The sequence below is a fragment of the Rhinolophus sinicus genome, chromosome 15 (genome assembly GCF_057876585.1).
Source record: "Rhinolophus sinicus isolate RSI-liver-muscle chromosome 15, RSI-T2T, whole genome shotgun sequence".
NCBI lineage: Eukaryota > Metazoa > Chordata > Mammalia > Chiroptera > Rhinolophidae > Rhinolophus > Rhinolophus sinicus.
Window position 1 is genome coordinate 11,764,860 of NC_142515.1, and position 26,929 is coordinate 11,791,788.

The following is a 26,929-nucleotide window of genomic DNA, read 5'->3' on the forward strand; positions in this document are numbered from 1 at the left end:
ACACTGATTTGAACCCTGGTCTGGCTGACCCCCTGTGGCCCCACGCTCTCCTCCACTCTGCTTTCTGCTGTTGTATTTTCCCTGTCCTGGTCCCCATGTGTCCCCAGGATGAGCACCCTCAGCAGTTGACCTATCAGCAAATGTTTTCCCGTTTCATCTGATCTGGGGGTGGGAGGACTCAGCCACCGGCCCTGGCCCCGCACTCTCCAGCCTGTCCAGGTGTCCAGCCCTTTGCACAGTTGGTGGTTGGTGCAGATGACAGGGTGTCCTGGCTGCCTGGTAGAGTATTTGGCTGGATTGGCCTCTGGGATCCAGCTTCTATTGGCATGAATTGATATTGCAGGGGGAGAGTGTATCTTTGTTTGGGGGAGGGGGTGTGAAGAACAGAGAACCTGCTGAGAGGGAGGTGTCTTTGGGCTGGTGGGTGAAGAGGATCCCAGAAACAATGAGAAAGGTGAGGGCCTGATGCTGAGGGGGTTGTTTTCCTTCAATATTTAACAGTCTGTGCCAGGCTCTATGCCAGAGTCTGTGGACATGGACGACCTACCCTTGGCGAGCTTGGGCAAACTGAAGTTGGAAAGACCCAAGTTCTAGTCTGAGAATTCTAGTCACAATTCTGCAGCTTCTTAGCTGGGTGACCTTTCTGGGCATTGATTTTGTCGTCTGTACAATGGGTTAATAATGATACGTACTGATCCCGGAGTTGTAATAATTGCTATGATAGAATTGTATGGGGACTCAGGCACGGAAGACAGGGGAAAGGCCTCATTCTGTCATGGAGGGCTGGATGGTTATCTGAAAGTGTGACATCTAAGCTGAGACCTGGAGGAGGAGTTTACTGGCAAAATGGGTGGAGAATGGGCTCCCAGTGGAGGCATCAGCTTTTTGGGGACCTGTAGACGGGCCCATGTGGCTGGAGTGACCAGTGTCAGGGGACTAGAAGGTGGTGACTTGGCTCTGTGCTGGGCCTCTTTCTGGGATTCAAGTGTCCAACCAAGATCTGTAATTGGTACTGGTGGGGGGTGGGGACATTCTAGCTGCCCACCCCCACAGACCACAGGGACCTCTGGGACGAGGATCCTTTGAAGGGGAGATGGAGGGAACTTGCTGTCGAGAAACCTCCCACAGATCTGAACATGCTCTGAAATGGCTGGGGGACCCGCAGGAGTCGGGGTAGTGTCCCTGTGGCGGGCTTTGTCCTCCCAGCTGGGCAAAGCCTGTTGTGTTCCTGCTTCACTGACTGAGTCCGTCCATCCACCATCAGGCGTCTACTGAGTGTCTGCTGCGTGCCAGGCACTATTTTTTAGACCAGTATATGGAGGTGAACCACACAGTCCAGAGCCCTCCTCCCTGGAGCTGACTTCCTCCTGGGGATGAGGCAGCAGTCTTAGCTAAAATGGTCTGGGCAGGTGACATTTCCTGAAGTGAGTGAGGGAGCAAGCCACATGATTCTCTTGGGGAATGTGTGCCAGGCAGGGTAACCAACTAGAGCAGGGGCCCCAAGGTGGGACCAGATTTGGTGTGTTCAGATGAGTGACGTGTGTGTTTTGGCTTGAAGGATGGGAGAAGAAGGAGCGAGAGTCAAGAGGCATCGGAAGGCCAATTCATGTAGGACCTGGGAGCAGAAAGGTGCTAGGATCTCACTCTGGCTGCTGGTGGGGAGGAGACTATAGGCAGCGAGGGTGGGGGCCCTTCCCTGAGGTTGAGTGACAGAAGGGCCTGGCCTTGAATCTCAGCCCTGCTGCTAATGGCCTGGGGAAGCTGGAGCAGGGCCTCAACCTTCGTGTGCTTCCATTTCTTCTGTCAAACGGCGACGACCTCTGTGAGAATCCGGTGAGACCTGGCGGAATGTGTGCTCACCAGGCCGATTCTTAAACTGTCTGCTCTCGGCCCACAGCATGGGGCCTCCACGTCATCGCCCATCCTCCTCATGTGCCCTCCGGTCACTGCGGCTGAGGGTCCGTGGAGATGGCAGATGGTGCCCAAGGCCTTTCCACTGCGGCCGGCGGGAGGGCGGGGGCTGCAGGGTTCCTGCTGGTTCTGATTGGCTGCCGAGGCCAATCTTGATGCCAGAGATCAGGAGCCTGATGGGCAGGGACAGGGTGCCATGAGGACAGTGAAGCGGAGCACCCAGGCCAGAATGGGGTGCAGGGAACGCTTCCGGGAGTGGGGCGGTCCGTGCTGAGTCTCCAGGTTCTGGTGGTGGCAGGACCAGGAAAGGAGTATTCCAAACATCCAACACATTTTAAGGTGTTTGAAAGCGCAGCACTTAGGCAAAGGTGGGTGCGATGGATTAAAAGAAGTCCTGGGGAAAAGATGCAGCTGTAGAGGTGGGTAGAGCAGGTCAGATTCACAAAGAACGGACTGAGGGGTAGGATAGGCGGCCGGAGACTGGTGAGGGCGCCCTGCAGACATGTAGGCAGTGAGGGGTGATGGGCTCTGGGTGAGATAGTGGCAGTGAGAATGGAGAGATTTCAGAAGTCAACCGGACAAACCTTGACTCGGACATTGACTGAACATGGAGGGGCATAGAGGGAGGAATGACAGTTGATGCCATTGTGTGTGGCTTAGCGACTGGTGGGTAGTGTTGCCTTATTGAGATCCTGCAACCAGGAGGGAAGACAGGAGAGGATGAGCTGGGCTTTGGTTAAATGGGAAGGGCCTAGGAGGCACCTGGGGAGCCTCTCAGGAGGTCTGGAGCCCTGGGGGAAGGTCCAGCCCTGGGAGTAGAGGTGGGCTTCTCTGCAGATAGACAGAGGAGCCTCCTGAGTGCCAAGCTGCCTGGGCAACAGAAAGGGTAGCAGGAGGAGACAAACGAAGAGAGGTGCGTGGGTATGCAGCGCACCTTGGGAACCGGGGGTGGGGGCAGTGTCCTCGGTTTTCCTGTGCTGGTGGCCTTGGACTGGGGCCCTGAAGGATGCCTGGATGTGGGCAGGTAGAAGAGGGAAGTGAAAGGCATGCCAGACGTGGAGGTGGAGGCAGCTTGTCACCTTGGCTGAGGAAGGCTTCTTGGGAGAGCGACTACAGAGAGGGTGGTTGGGGCTCACGATTGTCCAAAGTGTTGAAAGTCGCACTAAAGAGTTAGGGCTCTTTCCCGTAGAGGAGGAAAGCCTGGCATGGTTTCAAGCACTAGAGAGACTCAGTCAGACCCGTGTTTATTAGAAAGCTCTTTTTGGCCTCACCGCCCAGGTATGTGTCCATGTGACACTGGTACTTAGTGGACAGAGTGCTGGTGGCTGTCCCTGCCCTCTCATGTTCCAATCCATGCAGCCTCTGCCCAGCCAGCTTCACTCAGTGGGGATTTATGAACAGAACTGGGCGGGCAGCTGTAGGGCCTGGGTTGTCCCTTCCCTTCACCATCCTGAGCCTGCTCAGCCTGGCTGTCACCCTGACAACTGCCTCAATGTTCTCCTGCCCCCATTCAGCTGCCACATGCTCCTGGCCTCCAGGCCATCTCATGGATCTGCCTCTGAGATGGCGGGGTGTTGTCTCAGCAAGCAAGCAGCCTTAGAGGGAAAGGGTACTCTTTGGGAAAACACTGTTTCCACTCTGGGAGTGCCCCTGCCACGTGGCCCCACTGCCCACTGCCCTGCACAACTGGCCATTGTTCACTGTTTAAAAAAGGTGACTTTGACTTAATGTAATACTTTCTGGACTGCTTACCATGTGCCAGACCCCAAGCAAAGCATGTTACATGTATTGTCTCATCTAATCCTCTTCAGTCTTATGATGTAGGTTTTCCTGTTGTACCCATTTCACAGATGAGGATACTGAGGCTCAGAGAGGTTAAGTAACACGCCTGTGGTCTCACATACAGCCACAGACTGTACATTTGGGATTTTTAATGCAGGTAGGTGGTTGAGGAGAAGTTCATCCTTTTAACTCATCACCCTACAATCACTTTCTGAGCAGAGCCTGGTCTTTGGCCTCTCCCTACAGCCCTCTGCGCCCCCCCCCCCCCCCAAAAAAAAAACAAAAAAAAACAGTGGTGATGATGCCTCCCCTAGGTGTCCTTTGGGAGCTGTGGACCATCTCAGGGCATGAGGGGGATAGCTGGTGGTTGTGACCTGGGTGAGGATCCCAGCTTGGCCCCTTACTTGCTGTGTGTGTTCTGGGGCTCATCGCTTGCCCCCCTCAAACCTCAGTTTTCTTATCTGCAAAATGGGGGCCACTAGTCCCCACCTCTTGGCTATGAAAAGAAAATGAGATTAAGCTCTTAAGCACTTAGCATAGTGCCAGGCACACTGGAAGGACCCAGTAACAGTGGTCATCATCACTGCCCTCGCTGCCGCGACGTCGTTGCACTGCTGACCCAGAAGCCACCTGGCCAGGCCCGAACAGGTGCCAGTGACGCGCGCGCGTTTGTGTGTGGTGGAGCCCTAGGACACGGAGAGTGAATCACTGACCGCCAAAGCTCTGCATTATTGATGTCGTTATTCTCAGACTTTTAACGAGGGTCCGGGTGAGAGCCCATATATGGAAGGCGCGAGACAGCCTCCGCAGCAAAGCGCCTCCGGGATCCGGAGTTGCCATGGAGTCCCAGGGGCGGCCTGGATGCCGACGCCGGCAGCGGTGCGCAGAGCGCGGCCCCCGAGCAGGCCCTGGGTCTGCAGCCTGAGTCCTGGCCGTGCCAGGTTCTGCCTTTGCGCGGTCCCTTGACCGCCCCTTTGGGACCCTGGGGCGGAGGGGGGAGAAATAAACTGGTTGGAACTGGGGCAGGCGTCCTTGGGAGAGTGGGGTGTGCGTTCGATGCCTGCTGCAGGAATTCAGCCCCCAGCGATTCCAAAGAGCGGACGCGCAGCGGGACCGAGGGCGCCTGAAATCGAGCCCCACCGCTCACCGAGCCGTGTGCCCTGCGCGCTCCTGCATCCGTGGGGCGAGCCAGGCAGCCCGGCCGCACCACCAGATGCGCCGCAGCTAAGCAGTGAGCCCTGGAGAGGAGGAGCGGGACCTCGGAGGGACGGGTCCAGACGGGTCCAGACGGGCCCTACGACGCGCCTGCCTCTCCCCGGTTTTCCCGGCCTTTTCCAGCCGGCCCGGCCCGGTGGGGCGGGGCGCGGGGCGGGCCCGGGAGGAGCACGGGGAGGAGCCCGGGCTGCGGCGGCGGCCGCGTCAGAGCGGTGCTCCAGCAGCCCCGCGGCTCAGACCCGGCCGAAGCGCCGCTGAGGACGCGGGCAGGAACCTACACGGACACGAGCGCTGCGCGGGAGGCTCCTCTCGCGGGCCGGGGCTGCGCGACCATGGCCAACAAGGATGCTGGCGGCAGCGACACGGGGTCTCGAGGTGAGTGCAGAGCGCCGGTCCTGCGGCTGCGGCGGGGCGGGCCGGGGAGGGATGAGGCGCGATCGGCCCAGCGGCCCGCAGCTCTCTCACGGGCCGCGGGAAAGTGGGCGCTCCCGCCCCATTCTGCTCAATCGGTGGGGCCGAGGTCAACGCCACGGTGGGGCCAGGGGTCCAGGGGGCCGGAGGCGGCCCACCGGTCACGTGCTCCGTTCCAGGCTGGGGTGCGGACACTGCGGCGGGGACCGTAACCTCCGCCCGGGCACACTGGCCGTCCCCGCCGCGGGGTGGCGCCCCTTGCGGGGCCGGGTGCGAACCCGGGTGAGAACCGTCCGGCATGTCCATCCCCTGCACGCTGTGAGGGGACGCCAGCGCTTACCCGATAAAGGGCTGGCCGCGGGATGGCTGGGCATCCCCAGGGGCTCATTTTCGTGTTCAGCGAGGACAAGGTGGGAGCCCAGGGGGAAATCGGAGATTTGGACCTGTCCCTTCCCTCACCCCGCCGAGATCGGTCCTATGCGTCCGGAACGGGGGCTGCACTCCGGTCCCAACTGCATCCTACTCCCCTCCACGCCTGTCCTCAGGGATTCTCTGGGCTGAGGAGGGGCGCCGCGGCGGTGGCTCAGCTGTCCCCGCTTTGCCCCGGCGAGGGTGGGGAGGAAGGCAACACCCAGTGCACAGGACAGATACTCACATTTTGCATTGTGGCAGGGCGGCTTTCTCTGGGGAGCGTGGTTAGGGCTCAGATGGGACGGGGGAGGGGTAAGGAGGGAGAGAAGACCCAGGAGCGGGGCGGGGGGGGGGGGGCGGACTGGAGGAGCAGCTCCTGGAGCCCCGGGCTATAAAATCACGGCTTCGCCAGCAAACGGACGGGCTGGGCTGGACAGGATTGTGGGTCCCAAGTGGAGAAAGTTGGGTGCGCGGAGGCGCCGTGCGACCCTGTTCTGCAGGGCTGTGGCAGGGGCACCGGCTGGAGGTGCGTGGCCCCACGGCTTCCCCAAGAGCAACAATTCAAGCGGCCTAGCGAGGATAAAATGAAAATGCCCGGGACCCCGGGACCTAAGGGAAATTCATCCAGGAAAGGAGCTCTCGGCTTTTCGGAGACCCCAAAGCTGGGGAAACTGAGTCAGGTGGCTGCACAGCCACCACGGGCTGTGTGATCGCAGACCTGCTGTCTGTGGCCACGGCCCCCGCCCTCTGCCGAGCTCCAGAGGCACCTGCCCCCTCCCCAGCCCATTGTTCCTGCGGATCTGGGAGGTGCCGCCCCACAGGGCACTGCAGTGGTGGGGGAGTGCAGAGGGAGGGGCAGATCCTGGGAGTAAGCGTGGAGAGCCCAGACCCAGAGCCCAGGTGGTGTTCAAACGTCCCCAAACTGCCCCCATCCCCTGTCCTTCCCCAGCAGGCAAACACTGGCAATGGGCTGGAGGCCGTCTTTGTCTGCACATCAGTCAGCAACTGGATTGGTTCATTTTTCCCACCCCTTTCCTTTAAATTGGAAGAAAAAAAAATAGGATGACAGGGAGGAGCAGCTGAATTGCCAAGAGCTGCTAAAGCTTTAAGTTAGTGAACCAGTTTCTTGCCTCTCATGCTGGGATAAATGGTGAGTGGCTGTATCAAATGCAAGGGTGGACATAGGATTTGTCAGATCAGAAGAGTGAGCAGGGATGTGCACCCCACACATATCATTTTGTCTCGTAAAATGGAAATCAGCAGCCTTATTGCACACACACACACACACACACACACACACACACACACGGGCACTCACTGCGTGGTTGTCTTCCTCAGGGCTGGGAGAGCTCGCCATCCAGGATGAGGTACACATGCTGGGGGTGGTGAACCTCCTGCCACCTTCCCCTGTGCCTGTTTTAGTGTTTCTTCAATTCCAGTCATTGGCAGTTCAAGGCAGCCTGTGAGAATTCCTAGCATGTGGACTTGGGACACAGAGCAGGCAACTGACTGCTTCTCTGTGGGCTCCCATCTCTTCATGTATAAATGGGAGATACTAATAGTATCTCATAGGTACAGAGTCTGCTCACCCACCGCCTAACATCTGTTTCTGAGGTTTCCTCATTGTGTATTCTGTGCTGGAGAGATGAACATGAAGTATTTTATTTTTAAATCTCACAATAATTGTGTTAGCGGCATTCCCCTCTTGCTGGGTAGGAAATCTAAATGTAGGTTGAATCACCCATCCAAGGTCACACATCGAGGAAGTATTGATTCGGACCGCCATCTGAGTCCAGGGCTCCAACTTTTCACCTCCATGGGTGTGGCCCGTGATTACCATTCTGTTAGGGACATAAAAATGGTTCTTCTTTACGGGATTATTTCAAGGGTGCCATTGATGCAAAAGGATGAGGGCCACAGGTGTCCAGCTTTGTTGGGACTTGTGAGCAGTGGTAGCCCTGAGTGCGGGGGGTGCCAGGAAGGCTGGCCATAAATTTTTTCCCAACAAATCAAGTGAGGGTGGGGTGGGGAGTGGGTGGAGGTACCCACTAAACAAGAATGGTGGAATGTTGGTAGTTGTTGAAGGTGGGTGATGAGTACAAAGCAATTCCATTACTATTTCATTTGCTTTGTATATGCTTGCAAATGTCTTTAATAGAACATTTAAATTAGTTCATTTACAATGTCAGAAGGGCCACCCTTTAATCTTTGGAGCTTTGAACAGCAAAGGCTGAGATGACCTTCAGTCCTGCCCCACCAAGACCTGCACTGGTTGACTCAGAGCCCTAGAAGGATGAGATGAACTTGGAGGGGGTGGGGCAGGTTTGGCTGGCTCCTGTGGTGACCCAGTCAGGGGAGGTGTAGGCAGTGGAAACCTAGTAATTTGTTCCAGGATAGGTGGGGGCAGGATAAGGAGAGGAACAGCAGGCAGGGGGTTTTACCTGGGTTGGGGGTACCTCTGGAGGCATTGCTTTAGACTTTTGAGATGGGATTCTTACCGCCCTGGTAGTTAATCATAGTAAAAATAAACATTGTAAACACAGATTTATTGAGGACTTAGTTGATGCTGAAATCTGTATCTCAGTTAGCCCTGACCACATTTGTTACTGAATGAATGACTCATGAGGGGAGCCCTGTTACCCGCATTTCACCGAAGAGAAATCTTTCAGACCAGCGCGACACAGCTGGAAATGGGCTGAGCGAGGGTTAGGAGGTGGTCAAGCTGTACAGCCTCTCCTGGCATGTGCTTAGCATGTCGTAGGCCCTCAGGGAATTTTATTCAGTGAATGAATGAAGGCATGACTAATCAAATGTGGCTGCCCCATTTCCCTATGGCCACCAAGCTACTGATGGAAGCGAAAGGGTGCTGGTTGTGGCTTCCCAAGGAGCCAAGCCAAAGTTGAAGTGATGCTTTGGGTATCACTGGTTAGGACTCTGGCCATGGGGTCCACTTCCGTGTCCATATCTGCCTCTGCAGCTGTGTCCCCTGCCACTGTATGGTCCCTAGCATGCCACGTGCGTGTTTCCCACACAGCGTCTTGTGTTTCCCAGAGCCCTGTGGTCTCCTGTGGCCCTCATGCACGGCCCCCTACCAGGAGTTTCCTATCTCTAACAAAGTGCTACTCAGCCTTCAAAACTCAGTTCAGGTATCACTTCTCAGGAAGTGTTCTTGGAGTCATCCATCTGAGCAAGATCCCGACTGTGTGCTCCCAAAGACTCCGGTACTAAGCATTGGTAATTTGCCCGATGTTCCCATTTTATATGCGCGTATCCCATTGACACCTCCAGCAACCTTTTGAGGTGGGTGATATGTTACCCCATTTTGCCAATGAGGCAGTTGATGCCTTTGAGAAATTGGTAACTTGCCCAGCCAAAGCATCAAACCACCCAGCCAATTAATGCTGGAGTTGGTATATGAATCGGTCATGGAGCCTAAAAGCTTCTGCTCTTTCTCTTAATGCCTTTTTTCCCAACAAGGGCAGGGACTGTGTCTTTGATTGCCATGCTCTTAGTAAAGGCACATTGTAGGTGCCCAGTAAATATACCCTGTTGTGTGTTGAGTGGCTATCAGTCAGGAAGCCATGAGGCAGCACAGCAGTGGGGAATGGCATTCGCACCCTGCCCCCTCCACAGTGGAGTGGCGCTTCTAGAAGCGCAGATGCTCGGGAGTGGGAGGAAGCATCAGGGGGGTGCGGCTATGGCTCAGTCAATCCCTGAAGAGCGGCCAACGAGGCTTTGAGTGACGACTCAATCTTGTGGGGGCGAAGTGCTCTCTCGTGGCGTAAATAGGCCTCTTTGGTAAGGGAGGAAGCTTCTCTATGCTCACTGTGCATAATTAGGATGGCAGGGAGGAACCAGGGGCCTTAATGAATGAGCGGCACATGGGAGGGAACCAGCGCCTCCCACCTGAGGCACATCGGGTCTGGGCATCGCCAGGAAAGCATGGTGAGCCAGGGAGCCGCCCCAGAAGTGCGCGCACTGCTCTGAAATGAACCCGGCCCCACCGCAGTGGGTTCGGCAAATCCTCGCTCTATTCTTTTTATTGCAGACGACCCCCAAGTGCAGTGGGGTCGAGGTGCAGAGTGGATTTGGAGCCCAAAGACTGCGTGTCAGCTCCAGCTAAGCTTTCCTTTCCTGGTCGGTGCAAGGGTGCATGATGCCTGCCTAGGTCTATTGTGGGAACAGTGGAGAGAATGGATGGGCAGGAAACGTGGTTTTTTTTCTTTTTTAATTTATGGAGTTCTTTCCCCGTAGGAGGAAGGGAGAGGTGGCCTTCCTGCCTCTGCCCCCCAGATGCTCACCAGGATTGCCCTTGCTCCGAGTGGTTGGTGGCAGGTCCAGCTGGTCTGCTTTCTTTGGGGGCTTTAGGAGGAGAGCAGATTCTGCTCTGATTTTTCTGACTTGGGGCTACGTGAGGAATATGTATGTTAGGTCCTGATGCCTTTAGACCTTTAGTGAACTCCTCTTTCCTGGCAAAAACAGAGCCAGCCCCCTCCAGTGCCTTTACCCCATCTCTGCAGATTTCACTGGTGAGAAGCAAGAATGATGGCAGCTGTGGGCTGGGCCTGGAGCATGTGATGTCAGATGTTACACGTTTTGGCCACTGGTTTTAGTTATGACAGTGGTTCTCAATCCTGGCCGCTTCTTAGCATCCCCTGGAGAGTTTTTTTAAAAGTCCTGATGTCCAGGCCTTGTCCCAGAACTATTACATCAGGATGTCTCGGAGTGAGCAGCCAAGTTTGAAAATCTGTGAGTTACCACATATCTGGATTTCAGACTTGGGACCTTAGCACATGGGGTTGTAGGGCAGGGTGCAGCAGACAGCTTACTCCTTGGTGCTGGATTGAGTCAGCAAAGAGTTCTTAAAAGCCTCGCCTGTAGCATCTCACTTAATCTTCATAAACACTCCATGAAGTGCGTGATTCTTTTGCAGGGGGAAACTGAGCCTCAGAGGAATTAAGTGCACTCCTCAGGGTGACATAGCTCCTGGGGGTGACGCTAGAACAGAGCTCAGGGCTGTCAGGGAAGCTTCCACAGGCACAGCCTGTCCTCAGGTAACTGTTCCTCTATCTTCAGCCATGTGGGGGTTCACCTTCCACGATATGTAGCTATCAGCCATACCATGATTTATTGATTATTTTAAAAATTATCTACTGGTTGTTTTTTTTAAAATGCATTTATTTTAAGAGTCTTTTTCATATGTCAATTCCATAAATAGAAAACCTGTGTCACTTGCCACAAACAGAAGGTAACCACAGCAAAAATGCACGGCAAGCCAAACAAGGTTAGTACACTTTATTGTTGCCTGGGGCAGGCTCTGTACTAGGTACAGAAGGAGACAAGAGAGAGTTTTAGCAGAGGTCAAGGACACAGGAGCACCAGGCTGAAATCAGGCTCCAAGGGGACTTAAAAGGAAGGGGAGAGCTTTAGGAATCACCTGTGGGGAGGTCCTTATAATTCTCCTTCCCAGACCTCCTGGCATGAGGCCCTCTAGACAAATGGGGCCTGGGAACATGTGTTTAACAAAGTGCACCAAAGTGAGTCTTTAAATCCGGTGAGAACTTGTGTCTGGTCCATGAACCACCACAGTTGTCTCTGGCCTGCCAGGAGAATGGGACCCTTTTTCAGCGGAGCCCTGCACTAAAATGTGCTGCTTTAGGTTGGTCAGGTGGGGAAGGAGAATATTCCAGTGGGATTTCACAGGGGCAGTCACCTTGGATTCCAATCCTGGCTTTACCACTTACCAGCCATGGGATTCTGGGCAAGTTACTTAGCCAAACCCCCACCTCAGTTTCCTTATCTGTAAAGTGGGAATAATCATGGTACCCATTTCTGAGTGCATTTGATTTACTCCCATAACCTCTGCTAAGTGCTGAGTACACTTCCTGACTCATTTGCTTTTATCTGCTGTTATTATTTACGATGACAAATCCAGTGGACATAGGTAGGGCAGTTATCAGCAGCTGCATTTCATCCAGGAGGCTCCCAGGGCAGAAAGGCTGGCCCACGGTCCCACAGCAACGAAGGAGCAGACCTCAGCCTGAGCCTCAGGCCATGCCACATTCCTGTCTCGCAGGTCCAGAAATTCGGAGGAGAGCTGGATGTTTCAGGCTGTTGGCCCCGTTTGACTCCCAGTTGGTTCTTTGCCAAGGCTCTGAGCTTCTGGCTGAGATTCCTGACTGGGACACCAGTGGGGTTCAAGGTCTCTTTACTTCCCTGGACTCTACCCAGGGCTGTCAGACCTCTGCCTTTAGATGGACTCCTAGTTCACCGAGCATCAGACAGGCTCCACTCACTGTGCTGAGACCCCAGATCTGCAGTTTTGCAGATGCTTCTCTGAGTTCTGCCAGGACCACCCCCCCTCTTCTAGCCTTGCCCATGACCTGGCAGCTGTGATATCAGGTGAGGCTGACGGCTGCTCCACAGTGCCCGTTCCGGGGAGCCCCGAGCCACAGAGTATAGGCCTCGGTTTTACTCCCCTTATCTTTAGGGTGGCCATGCGTCCTGGCTTGCTGGGACAGTTCTGGTGTATGCCTCTTGTCTCGGTGAGGTGAAAGTATTGGTAGTGACTCTTTTCACTTGCTAAGTATCCCAGTTGGGAAGATAAACTGTATGGTTGTGCTATTTATCTCTGTCCTCTTCTCAGCCATCTGGGATGTGGGATGAGGGAGGCAGTAAGGTGTGTGGTTAAACCCGGGCTCTGGGCTCAGACACTTCTGGGTTCAGATGTGTTTAATGTCTGGGTGTAACATCGCTATGCCTCAATTTCTTCTGCTGTAAACAAAGATGATTAAAAATCCCGCTCCACTGGGGCACGGTGAGAATTAAGTGGGGGAATATATGTCAGGTGCTAAGCAGGAGCCTGGTGCACGGAGGGTGCTCAGTTAGTGGCTGTAATTGGTCACTGTCATTGTTGGTTTGATTTGGGAGACGTAGGGGTTAAATGTGGGATGTGGAGCCAGACGGCCTGGGTTCAACTCTGGGCTGTGTCATTAACTTGCTCTATGGTCCCGGCAAGTTGCTTTACTTCCTAAAGGCTTGGTTTTTCTCATCTGTAAAATATAGATTATAATAGTCTTCATATGTTTTTGTGAGGATTAAATGAAGTTGATACAAGAAAAGCACTTAGAACAGGGCTGGCCACAGAGTAGACACAGAATTAATGTTATTATTATTAGTTGTTGATGTTATTATAAATAACAGTGCTAAGCTACATTTTTGCAGACAGGAGGAATTATCCAGGATGTTCGTTTCTTGCTGCCGTCATAAAACTACCACAAACTCAGTGGCATAAAACAGCATCAATTCATTCTTTTCGTCTGGAGGTTGGAAGTCCACACTGGGCCTAACTGAGTTCAAAACCAAGGTGTGGGCAGAGCTGTGTTCCTTCTGGAAGGAAGCTCTGGGGAGAACCTGTGTCCTCACATTTTCCAGCTTCTGGAGGTCACCCGTGTTCCTTGGCTTGTGGCCCCTTCTTCCATTTTTAAAGTGTATCCCTCCAGCTTCTGCTCCCATTATGGCTTCCCCTTTCTGACTCTGCCCTCCCGCCTCCCTCTTGTAAGGACTTGTGTAAGCCACTCTTATGAGGCCCACCTGGACCATCAGAATTATCTCCCCATCTCCAGCTCCTTAATTTAATTACACCTGCAAAGTCCCGTTTGCCGTGTCAAGTAACGTACTCATAGGTTCCGGAGATTAGGCCACAGGCATATTTGGGGGGCTGTTATTCAGCCTACCATAGCCAGAAACATTGGGGGGGGTCTTGCCTGGATTTAGGAATGTTAGTTAGAGAGCCTTCCGTCTCCCCAGGAACAGTCTGAATGCTGGGAACTGTTCCTCCTCCATGTTTTACATGAGTTGGGCTCCTCTTGAGTCTGCTGCGTGGTGCCTTCTTGGAGTTGGGGTTGTTGGTCAGCCCTTGACTTTTACATAATCCTGATCGGGTCCTTGGAGACCCTGCTGTTTTCAGGGCCATCTTAGCCCCCCCCCCTCAGGGTCGTATGGAATCACTAAGACCTAAATAAAAGGTTCATTGTCTCCCAAGTGCTATTAAATTATTAAAGAATTAGTGAAATGTCTACAAAATGTCACTTTCTATTTGCTTTTGCAATGTAACAAACCATCCCTCAAATGTAACGGCTTAAGAGAGTAGCTGTGGTGTTTGCTCGGGATGCTGGGGATAGGTAGGTTTCCGCTGGGTGGCTCTTCTGCTTGTTGTGCCTGAGGTGACTCCTGGGACTGCAGTTATGTGATGGTTGGGCTGGACTGGAGAGTCCTGGTATCATCACTCGTAGGTGCGGGTGGATGCTGGCTGTCTGTGGCCTACTTTCTCCACGGGGTCCTTTGTCCTCAAGGAGCCTAGCTCAGGCTTCTTTACGTGGTGGTCTCAGGCCATCAAGAGGAGAAGGGAAGCTGCAGGGCCCCTTGAGGCCTTTCTCAGAAGTCGCACGATATCACTTCTGCGGCCTTCTTGTGGTGAAAGCAACCCCACAGCCAGCCCAGATATAGACTCCACTGCCTCAGCGGAGGTGCTGCGAAGAATTTATGACTATGTTTAATCTCACAGCTTGGCTAAAATGTACCAACGTTAAAAGATTGTGTTACGTTTTGAAACAACCTGTAGGTTAGATTTTTCTCACTTCTTAAGATTTTCTGTGAGCGTGTAATGTCAAGAAACTAGCCCGTTGTAAATCAGATGTTACTCATAGTCAAATTATCTTAAAAGCAACTTCCAGTTATCTTGCACCTAAAATGGTTTGTTTGTTGCTCTGCAGCATGCGTTTGTATGGTTGGTAAGTGGGGGAACGGGGTTGGTGTACATGGAAGTTGTGTCGGCTCACTGGCAGATTTTCCCAGTGTGTTTGTTTTGATAGATCAGGACACACTTTCTCATGATGAAACAGCAATATGTGAGGAACTGAGAAAAAAGCTGAAAATCTATAGATGCACCTTTCTCCCCTTAAGTCTATGGGGAGCCCGATGGGGCAGATAAAGGAGCTGAAGGCATTGCCCCTAGAAGAAAACCCCCTGGGTGGGGCTCTTCATTTTGAGGGGAATGGTCTCTGGGAGAGGTAAGTGCCTGAGGCCCTTCACCTCCGAGGAGGAGCCTGGCAGGGCTTATGATGTCAGATCTTACTAGAGCCACTGCTGTTTCTGGAACGGCTCAGGGTGACAAGTTCCGTAGGTGTTGAGTGATATGCACCAACCCTATTTTTCCCATAAATCCTAGTTTTTTAGGGCATGATTTTACAGAATGTGAAGAGTTTCAGGAAAATGCACCGCATGACAGCACAGATGCCTGTGTTTCTGTTTGCTGTAAGACGAGTGTCCATTTAAAAATGTTTGTGCCGTTGCAACGTGGGGCCATCAGTCAGGAAGAGCCTCCGGTCACTTCTCTTACCTTCACCTCAGTTCTGAGTATATGAACTGAACTTTTGAGACTGTTGTGCTTCCCAGGGGTTGAGCGTGTTTTTGGGGAGTTTTGCCGATTACGTTCCAATTTTACTGTCAGAAACGGAGACTCTGGGAAGGTAGTAAGTTCTGTAGGATAGATCCCCTGTTCCATCAACCCCCTGAGCACCCCAGAATCTCAGAGGGAAGTAAGTGGGTTTTGCCAATGTCCTTTGTTTCCCATAAACTGGAAAAAAGTGATCCCCTGTGCTGCCTTCTCTTCACTGTAAATCAGACCCTGTGATCTTGTTGGTTTCTCTGTGACTGGGAACAGTGGTTCTGTACGCAGACTCCTGGTTCCTGTTTGGGACACTGAAGATGTAGGTGTTAGGGTTCCAGCCTGCTGCCTCGGAGGCCACCGGCTGGTCTCTGTTTGTTTGTGCCCCAGGTTTCTGTGGGCTAAAGGTTAAATGCCTCTGCTCACTTCCTTCCTTTCTTTTCCTTGTCTTACTGTCCTTGAGGGGCCTCTGTCCTGGCTGGGACAGGAAACTGTTTCAGCACAAGTATCAGGAGTCCTGTTCCCAGAGCAGAAAGCTGTTGAGAAAACAGAGCTCGTAGGTGGCATCTACAGCCAGGTGGAACCTGGGTCGTCACAGGTCTGGGTTGGGCCTACCCTCTCATTTTATAGATGGGCAAACTGAGGTCAGGGAAGAGAAGAGGCTGCCCGCAGACACTTGGCAAAGCCAGGATAAGAGTCCATGTTGGCTGACTCCCTCTGCATGCTTCTCTGCTGGGCCCAGATATGGCCTCCAAGTCCTTCCCAACACAGCAGTCCAGCCGGCCACTCTGCATCAGCCCGAGGTGGCACATGGATCTGAGCGTCTTTCCCATGAACACATTAATGCCTTGTCTCTCCCTGCAGGAGTGACATTTTGAAAGAGTGTTTGAAGAAGTAATGCTAACCTCAGAGGAAGGAGATACCACATCTAATTGCTGTGAATGAGAGCGTCCTTAGCGGTAGAACCCAGGCACAAGCTTTTCTCTTCTGCTTTCTTACGTCTTCTGACTTCAGTTGACATTGGTGGTTGCCCATCTTTTGTGCCCTGGCCCTTGGCAGACATAACCAAACCTTTGCTAGCTAGAGGAAGCCCCAAAGGCGATTTTATAGTGAGGATTGTGGGGTAGTTTCTGGAACTTGGGCCTGCCGCTTGGTCTAGGAGGGAGTGCCGGGAGCCTGGCGTTCTCTCTGCACCTCCCCCAGCCTCTTACTCACTGGAGAAGCCACAAGAGTGGGAAACTGAGGCTCCCTCACCCACAGCCCACGTGAGCGTCACCTGTGAGGGAGGCTGTCTGGGACCATCTGGTCCGTTCAGCCTTCACACGACTGAACTGCAGGCATTGGCCCCAGGTTGGAAAATCCCAAATTGCAGAGTTCTATGCCAATAAGTGGTTGTTATTTTAAGCCACTATATTTTGAAGTTCAACATATTTTTTTTCTTCATAGTAGATAATGGATCCAGTCTTATTTTCCTTTCTTTTATGAATCGACTATAATCGCAGGAGATAGATTTAATAAAAAAATAAAAAAGTTTACTGTCTGTCCTTGGCAAAATAAAAACTCGACAACACTATGTCAGGCCTAACAGTTTGCGGGGGATTTTAGTGCTGGGTAAATGGAGGTGCTGTGGAACCTCGGAACTAGTGGAGACCCGAGGGAGGAGATGCTCTGCGTACTTGTGTCTTTATCAGCCGTTAGCACTTAGTGTGACTTCCCTGAGCAGAGGGAGACATGGTGAAAGCCAGGCGGTGCAGAGAGGGGCTTTCGGTGTTCTGTGAGCCAACCCCTTCACTTTCCAGATGAAGAGAGTCCTAGACAGGGGCAGTGACCTTAAGAACACGCAGTGACTTAGTGGCAGAGTAGGGTCATGCTGTCTCTCGGAGCGAGCTAAGGTCCTGCCTGTCTGGGTTGGGATGCGGGGGTGGGGGGAGGCTGAAGATAAGGCACATGGGGGTGCAGCACTCAGCCGGGGTCTGGTGGTTTCAGGGGCTCAGGGGCACCCCTGGAAGGGACTTGGAAAGCAGGGGATTGTTTGCCCTGGGATGCCAAACTCTTGGGGGGCACTCACACAGAGTGGTGATCAGAGGTGCCAGAGACCCAGCAAAGACCTGATACAGCTTGCTGCGCCCTGTCAGACCTGTCGTGCGAGAGGCTGCTGGGTGTGTAGGTGTGTGTGCACACATAAGTAGGCGTGTGCGTGCACACATAGGGAGAGAGGGAGAGGGAGCAACAGAGATGGAGGAGAAGGAGGGAGAGACAGAGACAGAGACTGAGTGATGTTCGAAGCTTCTGGTAGGTCTTCCCTTGGGATTCAAACATGAACCTACAAACACTTGGCTGGTCACGGACCTGGGTTTGGCCCCAGCCCTGCACTCCTTGGCCCTTCCCCAAACATTCGATAGTGAGCTTCCCCAAGTGTCACATGCTGGGGGCCAGAGCCTGATGTTCTCTGAAAGGAAGACAAGCGGCAGGATGGATTTATCATGGAGCAGCAGGGATGTCAGGATGCACTTTGTCCGACTTATTTTTTGTGTCTCAACCTTGTGTGGTGAGTGAATGTTCATATGGAAAAACAGAGTTCCCACCGAGTTATGTGATGAAATGGGTACGTATTCCTGTAGAGTAAGGCCTTAAGACAGTGTACAGACATGCAGCTGGGGTCCTGTGAAGATTGCCCCTCAGAAATCTTAGTGTGTGTGTGGGAACAGGGGAGGGCAGGACCACTTCCTAATGTAATATTCACAATGAGGCTGAAATAAGTGGAGAAACACAAACTCAGAAGCCAAAACTTCAGTGACCGTGGTAGAGAGACGGCCCGGCTCATCCTGTGACTCACTGAGGAGAAGTCAGGGTTGTGTGTCTGAGGAGAGCAGCCCCTCACCTCCCGCTGCCAGCAGAGACCCTCTGTCACCACACCTCTGCCAGGCCCCTTGCTCACAACTGGTTTCTCCCTCAGAGAGAATTTGTAAATTGGTTTCCATCTGTGACTATGCTTACAACTCAAGGTGACTCTCCCTGCCCACCTCCTGGGACTCTCAGGGCCCAGAGCCCGTTAGGGGTCATATGGTCAGCACACTGCCAGCTGTAGGCTTGTTCCCTCATTTGGCAACTGAGCACCAGGAATCTGACCCGACGTAAGTGATTAAAGGTGAGGGCAGTGCTGGTTGGAGAGGCTGGAGCCCAGTGATGGCGCCAGGTTCTAGGAGCCTCCAGAGAGGCCTGGGACCCAAGCAGAGCAGTCCCCACCCTGCAGGGCAGCAGGATTTCTGTCTCAGCACCGAAGATGGCCCACTGCAGGCAGGGGACATTTGGGAAAATTGGGGGGATTGAGTATTGAATCAGAAGCAACACCCGTGAAATATACCTCCTCTCCTGGGCCTGGAGGAGGCTGAGGAGCCAAAGCAGCTCGAGACCCCCTTCCAGGCGGGGCCCTGACCACGCTCTATCTGGAGGCAGCGTGGGATTGTGGGATGAGCTTAAGCCCTGGGCTCGCATCTCAGCTCCTTGGTGTACTCGCTGTGAGGCCTTGGGCTGGCCTGGAAGCCTCCCTGAGCTTCTGTCGCCTCGTCTATAGGACGGAGCTGAGAAATAAAGCCTACTCCACGGAGTTGCTGGGCGCTGGGGGATTGGTTGGGCAGGGAGTTGGCCCCAGGGTGAGGGGGGCATGTGACCACTGGGAGCTGATGGAAGCTGGGGGTCCTGGTGCAGGAACGGGAGCAGGCAAGGACCTTGGGCAGGACCAGCACTGGCCGGGCAGCAGGGCACCCTGGGAGGCCGCAGGAAGCTGTGGGGGAAAGCCAACCTCATCCCCACTCACCTCACCCTGCCCAGCCATCTCCACTGGCCCCATGCCGTCCTGGGCAGGTGCTGGGTTAAAGGATGACCTTGGTTGCCATGACAAAAGCATTACACATTCATCATGGAAAATACAATCCAAAGGAAGAACTGAGGAAACAGCCAGGACCCCACACCCAGCCCCTGTTAACCCCTTGGTGTTCAGCCTTGCAGACTTGCCGTGCATAACGAGACAAAGCGGACAGATGGGCTTTCACAGCACCCGGCACCGAGGGGGACAGGGTATTATCTTCCTTTTAGAGACAAGGATGCAGAGGCTCGGAATGTTATGGTTCGTGAGACAGAGTGGGCAGTGGACGTGATGGTTTCTGAGTATGAAGTGTGTGTTCTTCAAAAGTTTTGTCCTAGATAATTTCTGTCACACTTCCTCGCATGCTTTGCCCCCAGCCACAAGGAAGCCACTCCTGAAGACCCCTTGAGCCCTGACACCAAACATCTGGGGAGCAAAATGGGTTGGTTGCTCCCCAGGTGCAGAGCTGTGCACGGGCAGGTAGGGGACCTTGACAATAGCCCTAGCTGTCTCTTCGTAGAGCTCAAGGCCAGAGCTGCCTGAGGGGCTCGGCTTAGGGCCTCCCAGCCATGATGGTTCAGAGCTCTGCTGGAACCTGGACACCAGGAAGCCCAGATACTGGGGTGTGTGGTCAGGGGCCTCAGGTGGGCATCCAGCAAGATGGCAGACGGGCCTGGAAGCCCCCGGCCTTCTCGTTGGAGGTGCCTTGGTGGTGGGAGGACCTAGGGAGCAGGGCCTCTGGTCCCATCTGGAATGTGTGCTCACAGCAGGCGGAGGCCTCAGTACAGCGGCCTCGGTGGTCTCCCCCCAGGAGCTGTTGGGTCCCTTCTCACAGCAGCAGCTTTGCTTCCTTCTAGCAGGTTTGCCACGGTGTCACTTACCCTGCAAAGAGCAGAGCTGGGGTTCTGCTGGAGACAGGCTGCTGCTCGCTGGTGGGCGTGGCGGGGTGGGTGGGAGGGCGACGGGGTCTTTGGTGACCTTCGGGGGCAGGCCTTGGGAGTCAGACTTGGATTCAAATTTGCTTTGCTTCCTGCCAGCTGCAAGAGGGATGGTATCTCTCCTTCCGCCTTCGTTTCTTTTAAAGCAGGGTGATGGTGCACAGTGGGTATGAGCATTAAGTGAGAGGGTGCTGGCAAAGCCATACCCGGGATGTGACATCTATGACCCCGATTACAGGAGCCCTTCTTGTTTACTTATTATTATTATTATTATTATTGATATAATTTGCATGCAGTAAAGCCTAGGAATGTTAAGTGTGCAGCTCGATGGAGTTTTACGTATGTATATAGTCATGTGCGGTAAGCTGAATAATGGTCCTCAAGATGTCCCTGTCCTTCCCTGGAACTTTCATAATATGTTACCTTACATGGCAAAAGGGACTTTGCAGATGTGATTAAATTAAGGATTTTTGAGATGGGGAGATTATCCTGGAGTACCTGGGCAGGCCCAATGTAATCCCAAGGGTCCTAATAAGTGAAAGATGGAGGCAGGAGGGCCAGACACAGACTGGAAAATGCTGTGCTGTTGGCTTTGAAGATGGAAGAAAGTGACACCAGCCAAGGAGTGCAGATGTCCTCTGGAAGCTAGAAAAGGCAAGGAAAGGGATTTCCCCCCGGAACCCCAGAAGGAACACAGCCCTGCAGACACCTCTGTTTTAGCCCAGCGAGACTCATTTTGGGCTTCTGACCTCCAGACTGTAAGGTAACAAAATATTCAGGTTTTAATTCACTAATAAATTGTCATTAAGTTTGTAATGCTTTGTTACAGCAGCAATTTGGAAGTGATAGATACACTGTGCAACCACCACACCAGGCAAGATGCAGGGCATTTTCATCATTCCAGAAAGTTCCCTTTTCCCCCATCCCAGTCTAAATCTAAGTATCCCATGAGATGACCATTGTTCTGACATCTTTAACCTTAGATGTGCCTGTTCTTGAACTTCACATAAGTGGAATCATGGAGTATTAACTCTTTCACGTCCAGGGTCTTTTATTCAACATAGGGGAGGGCTTTTGAAGTTTGTTCATGTTGTTGGATGTATTGGTATTTTGTCCCCTTTTTTACTGCTGAGTAGTATTTCATTGTACATCTGTACTATACTTTGTTTATTCATTCTCCTGTTGATGGTGGTTCCATCCTGTTCCTGTTGATGGGTTGGTTCCAGTTTTGGGTGATTATGAAAATGCTGTTAGAACATTCTGGAACAAATATTTTTGTGGACTCGTACACTCATCTGTCTTGTGTAGAATCCTAGTAGTGGAGTTCCTGGGCCACAGGGTGGGGGGGTCTGTTCAGCTTGAGTAGAAACACGGGCTGTGAAACTCAAGCACGAGGCATCCTGGCTGGCCTTGGGGACTGCGGGCTGATGGCCATCCTGCTTGTCCACAGTGTTTTTGGGGGTGCACACATGATGGTGGGGAGCCTTCTCTGGTCCAGGGCAGTGGGCTTACTGGCCCTCAGATGGAGATTCAGGTTGAAAACCTCAGTCAGCACGTGTGCACTCTGGGTCTTAGAATAGCAGGTGAGCTCATGCTTCTCCAGCATCTACTCTGTATCCATCTCAGTTCTGGAGTTTTCTTATAAGCCTTCCCTTGTGGTCTCCACGCAGCCCTGTGACAGGGAACAGTTGTTCGCCCAGTTTGCAGCTATGAAGACAGGCCTGGACAGAGCTGTGTCTGGGGCAGAGCGGTGAGGGTGGATCTGGTGTTGTCCTCCAGCCCAGCTAATGCTGAGTCCGTGGTACCATCCCCCATCCCTGGAGGAGTAGCTCATGGCGGTGTCTGGTTGGAGGGCAGCCATGAGGGTCAGCTCTTCCCTTAGGAAGGACAGGGAGGCCTCTTCTCCCTGCAGACTGGTGTACGAGTCAGGCCTGGGGGATGGCAGATGGCCTCCCAGATGGCAGAGAGCACAGCCCAGCTGCTGCAGCGGGTTGCACGGGGGCAGTAATGATGGGTGGGGCAGTGATGAAGGGCTAATGGGGGGATCTGATTGGTTTAAGCCTTAGATCTGACACGAAGGGCAATAGAGAACCAGAGTAAGTGCTTGCGGCTGGGAGAAACCTGATGAAGTTGGTGGCTGTGATGTGATCCAGCCCGGAGGCAGGTGCAAGGCCCTCTGGGAAGCTCTCCATACCGCCCTGCCTTTGCTCATGCTGTTCCCTCTGCCTAGTGTTCCCTCCCCATCTTGTTCACTCAGCAAACTTGCCAGTCAAGCATCACTGCCCTGGGGCTGCCTCTCCCACCTCTAATCCTGCTGTGCCACTTACCCACGGTGTCTAATAAAGCGTGCAGAATAGAATTTTACCTTGTTCTTAATTACAATATTTACATTGAAACCATGTGCTCTGTTTTGGTCGGAGAACTCCTGGTTGGATTCTCATGAATTAAATACACAAGTGGTGCACGTCCACTAGACAGGAGTAGTGGCGGCACGATGGGGCTGGGGCAGAGGAGGGTGGCAGCAGGCACTGGCAGGAATGGGGGCTGTGTGACATGGACTCTAGTTGCCTCGCTGGTGGACTTTGCAGGTAATGCTGAGGTGACTGCCCTGTGGTCCACTGCCTGCGTCCACGTCTCATGTTTAGCTTCTGCAGCTCTTCTTGTTCCCCAACCCAGAATGTCCCCAGGGTTGTATCCACACCATCAGGACCTTCGCAGACTCGGTCTGTGGAGGAAGAGGGACAGGGAGACGAGGGTGAGGAGAACCGGCCTGTGCGGCCATCCCTGTGGTCAGTCTGAGGCGTTCCTGCGGATACCTCCCAGAGGAGGTCACCTCCCGGAGGAGGGAAGGTCACTGCCCCGCAGCCCGCCGGACATTCCAGGCTCAGTAGGGGTTTCCCTGCAGGGAGTTCAGCTGGGCTCTGTGTCTGGCGTGTTCTGCTCTGCAGAGGAGATGGCCGCTGATTAGTTGAGTTCCAGATGGAGCTGTTACAGATGACAATGAAGTCAGAGAAGCGGTCCCTGCACTTGTCAGGCGTAATGAAGGGGTGGGCCCGCGTCCTGGGAGGGACATGCCTGTGGGACAGCAGTGATAAAAAGCCACAGACCGACCACCTGGGCTGATGGCTGCCCCAGATTCCTTCCTAAGCCGGAGCCTGGAGGCTTGGCCCTGTCCATTGGCGGTGAGGGTGCAAAGGCCAGTTCCTTGGACCTTGATTCTTGCCCACCGGGGCACTGCAGGGGCTGGCACGGGTTCTGGGGCTGAAGCCGACTCGTGGCACACTGCCCCTGTGTGCACCAGGTGTGTGGGCATCCATGAGTCTGATGATTTTGGCAGCTGGGGCCATATGTATGGCCTCCCCGTGGCCCCTAAACATAAATGTGTGTTATTTCCTGGGGTTCATACAGTGTATTAAGTGGGGAGGCCCTGCCAGCCCCATCATGCTGTGTGGCCTTAAGTGGGCCATGGGGCACTCGGGGGGGCTCTGTGGGCCCCGTGGCTGGGAGTTTCCCCACGCTGCCCTTGGAGTAGCCTGAGGAAGTAAACCCCGTTCCCCAGAAAGTCCATTTATTTTTCTTGGGAAAAGACTGAGCAGATTTGGTCCTCGGGGTAATTGTTCATCGGTTTTCTTTCTCTGCTTTTATCTCCCTGTACCATTCTGGAAGTAGATATTCTATTTTAGCTCCTTTCAAGGGTAGTTACTCTTCAAATTTTGCCACGCATACTTAGCAAAGTCTGAAGTTAATATTTTAACCCAGTTTACTAATTCTTTGTAAGAATGTGAGTCCATCATTGAAGGTTTTGTATTAAAACGGTAAGAATGTGGGATTTTAAACTTACAAAGTCTTAAAATGCCCCTGAAAGGACTTTCTTTCCTGCCTACACGGAAGTCTTCACCCACCATATGCGGAAAGTTCTGTGTACAGATTCCAGGGCCACCTGTGCTGAGAGCACTGAGTTCCCAGGGGCGTCGGCATCCTGGGCAGCTCCCCCCACGTGTGGCCCCTCGGAAGCCCCCTCCAGGCTGCAGTGGACAGTCCACGCTTGGCCTCCCCAGGGCCTCTTTTGAGCCTCTTGTAGCATTGGCCTTCTCTTTTCTTTGATCTTCTGGAAGCAACAATTTCTCAGGCAGGTTCCTGAACACCTCCCTGCCCCCCAGGACCCTGGCTCAGGGGCAGCTCGCATGCAAATAGTTACACAGAAGAATGTTTTAATGCTGATGCAGTCGGCTCTCCTGGCAAGTTGGGGCTGTGACTCCTGCCAAGGGCTCGTCATGGCTCCAGGTTATTGGGCATCTTCTCCGAGCTTTTATTGTGGAATATCTTGCAGCTGCTTATCCCAGGAGAAGCACCCACACGTCCTCTGTCTGCAGCTCTCTGTCAGGATGGAGCTTGGCATTCAGCTCTGGCCAGCCGGGAGCTTCAGAGCATCGAGGGGAAAAGTGAAAATACAGATGGTGACTGGGGCACTGTCGCTGCTCTGTGCCCGTGTTCCTGTGTTGCCAAAGAGCAGGGCGTCTGGGGAGAGGCCAGTGCCAGCTGTTGTCCCTGGCCCGGTCACAGAGCCTGGTTGGCAGCCAGCTTCCCCACTGGACAAGTCCCAGGAGAACTGCTACAAACTGCCAGGCAAGAGGTTGGCCTCTGCCAGACGGAGGGAGGAGTGGGGGAAGGGAGAAGTAGCCAGGGGCTGGGGTGACTGATGTCCACTCCCAGGGAGGAGGGCTCTGTTCCTGAGGGCAGGAGGGACAGTTTTCCTTACAGGGAGGTTACCTGCAGCTGTGTGATTTTTTTTAAATTGAGATATAATTCACGTATTATAAAATTCACCATTTAAAAATATACAATTCAGTGGTTTTGGTTTTTAGTACATTCACAAGGCTGTGCAACCATAACCACTGTCAAATTCCAGAACATTTTCATCACCCTGAAAAGAAACCTCACGCCCATGAGCAGTCACTCCCCATTTCCACTCCCTCCGAGCTCTGATTTCTCACCGCTTTCTGCTGCAAGTTGCCAGTGGTACAGACTCAGGCCGGTAACAGAGTCCAGGAACCTCGGGGCTGGAATGTGGTGGAGGGTAGGACCTCGAGCCTTGAGGACTGACACACACTACTGTGTTATTTCAGGAAGATGCTCAACCTCTCTGTGCCTTGGTTTCATGGTTAAATTAAGCACGTGGCCATTTTCTCAACAGCATTTGGACCAATTTGATGATGATGATGGTGGTGGTGCTGATAAATAACATCTGTAATTTATGGAGTGCTTGTCATGCACCAGGTCTCACAGGCATTATTGTATTCATTTGTGTATTATTTTACAGCAATCCTGTAAAGTATATCACCATCACCATGATTCCTACCCACCCCCATTTTCCAGGTGAGAAAATCAAGGCTCTCAGAGGTGAAGCAGCTCATCCAAGGCCATGCATCTGAGTCCACGCTTTCCTGACTCTGAACTTCTCTTATCAGTAGCTCCTCCCTCACCTTGCTCTTTGGATTTGAAGAATTTGGGCTTTTGAAGTGGAGAGCGCTGGTTGGCTTCAGTGCCCAAGGAAGCACAAGCCACACAGTCTTCTGAGGCTGGAGGCAGAGACAGCCGGCCGGCTGGGGCTTGGGAGAGCCCCGTGGTGGTGACCTCCTGACTTGTTTGCTCATCTGCGAAGTGGGGATTTATGTTCAGATCTCTTAGTAGGTTCATCTTTCGAGAGAAGTGATCCCTGTGTGAGACCTGGCATTGGATGGAGGGCAGGGGTGCTGGCTCCGAAGCCAGCCAGGTGGCATCCTGACAGTGTGGGCTTCTTTCTTAGCCCTCTCGGCCTTACTTTTGTCGTCCATAGAATGGTAACAATGACAGTACCTCACAGCCCCCTAACATGGTGGGGTTTCATGAGCTACACTTGCAAAACTCTTAGCTTGGCGTGAAATGTGCTGACCATGATGGCTTTTCCGATAGATTTCTGGGTTTGTACCTGTCTAATAGGTTTCAAATTACTAATGTGAGTTAGGATAAACTTGCCTAAGCACCTAAAGTAGAAACTAAAGTACATACACATCTGACCCCACGAAGGAATTCAGCAAATGGTGGGTGGGGCTGTTATTTATTTCAGAGAGTTTCTCGTGCATTCCCTCCTTGGTTCATTGAAACACAGGGATAGAGACGCTGAGGATACGGATTCCCACGTCTCAGGAGAAGATATGCCTGGAGAGAGGTGAGGTAGCTTCTCAGGCTCTTGGGCATCCATACCTCTGCACCTTCGCTACCTGCCATGCCCGTATTCTGCATTATCACCGGGAGCCATTTTGTTTTCTGTACCTTCCTCTAAGAACCACAGCCAAAGAGCCAACTTTGGCTTTGCTCCTGTTCCTCACTGCCCAGGTTTGGAGGGGACGTGCCCTTCACCCTGCGGCCCACGCTGGCTGTCTGCCTGAGCTGGAGGACACGTAGGTCCCCTCAGGACACCCCCCTCCCCCTTTGGGAGACTTCAGAGCTTGCTGTTTTAGTACAGAGGGTCACAGGGTGATGCCTGACATTGGTATTTCAGCTCGCCATGCCTCATGGGGGTGAGAAGATGCCAGGGCCTTCACTGAGGCTTCTTGCCTCTCCCATAGGGCCTTGGGAGTCAGAACCAAGCAAAATGGGTGTGTCCTGGTCCTGAAAGAGACCCCGCCTCTCTGCAGGGCCAGGCTCCGGTTTCTCTGAACGTGGAGGAGCCTGGCAGTGGACAGGGGACAGACTTCTGCTTCCCTCGAGGCCCCGGGTTTGCAGAGGGGTTTCAAAGGGCCCTGAATCTGAGGCTGGGCAGGAGTCCACCTCAGAGTGGGAGCCACTCAGCTGGTGGCTGGACCCCTGCTTTGCTATCTCAAGGGGGCCGGGTGGGGCCAGCAAAATTCAGACTCCTTCAAAGACTGTTTAGATCTGTCCCAGCAGCCTCAGCCCCACGGAAGCCAG

The 26,929-nt window shown here is 53.3% G+C and overlaps 1 protein-coding gene across 6 annotated transcripts in view; it reads left to right on the forward strand.

Moving 5' to 3' along the window:
• HSPA12A (heat shock protein family A (Hsp70) member 12A) overlaps positions 1–26,929 on the forward strand; it is a 143,743-nt gene that overhangs the window by 78,351 nt on the left and 38,463 nt on the right. Inside the window, exon 1 of one of the 6 annotated variants that reach the window (XM_074338991.2) lies at positions 4,570–5,283. The exons of 4 other annotated variants lie outside the window; for them this stretch is intronic. In XM_074338991.2, the coding sequence (XP_074195092.2) occupies positions 5,241–5,283 (43 nt within the window). In that variant the 5' untranslated portion in view covers positions 4,570–5,240. Of the gene's footprint in view, positions 1–4,569; positions 5,284–26,929 lie in introns of those variants that run through there. One more of the 6 variants, XM_019725247.3, reaches the window with a different exon arrangement.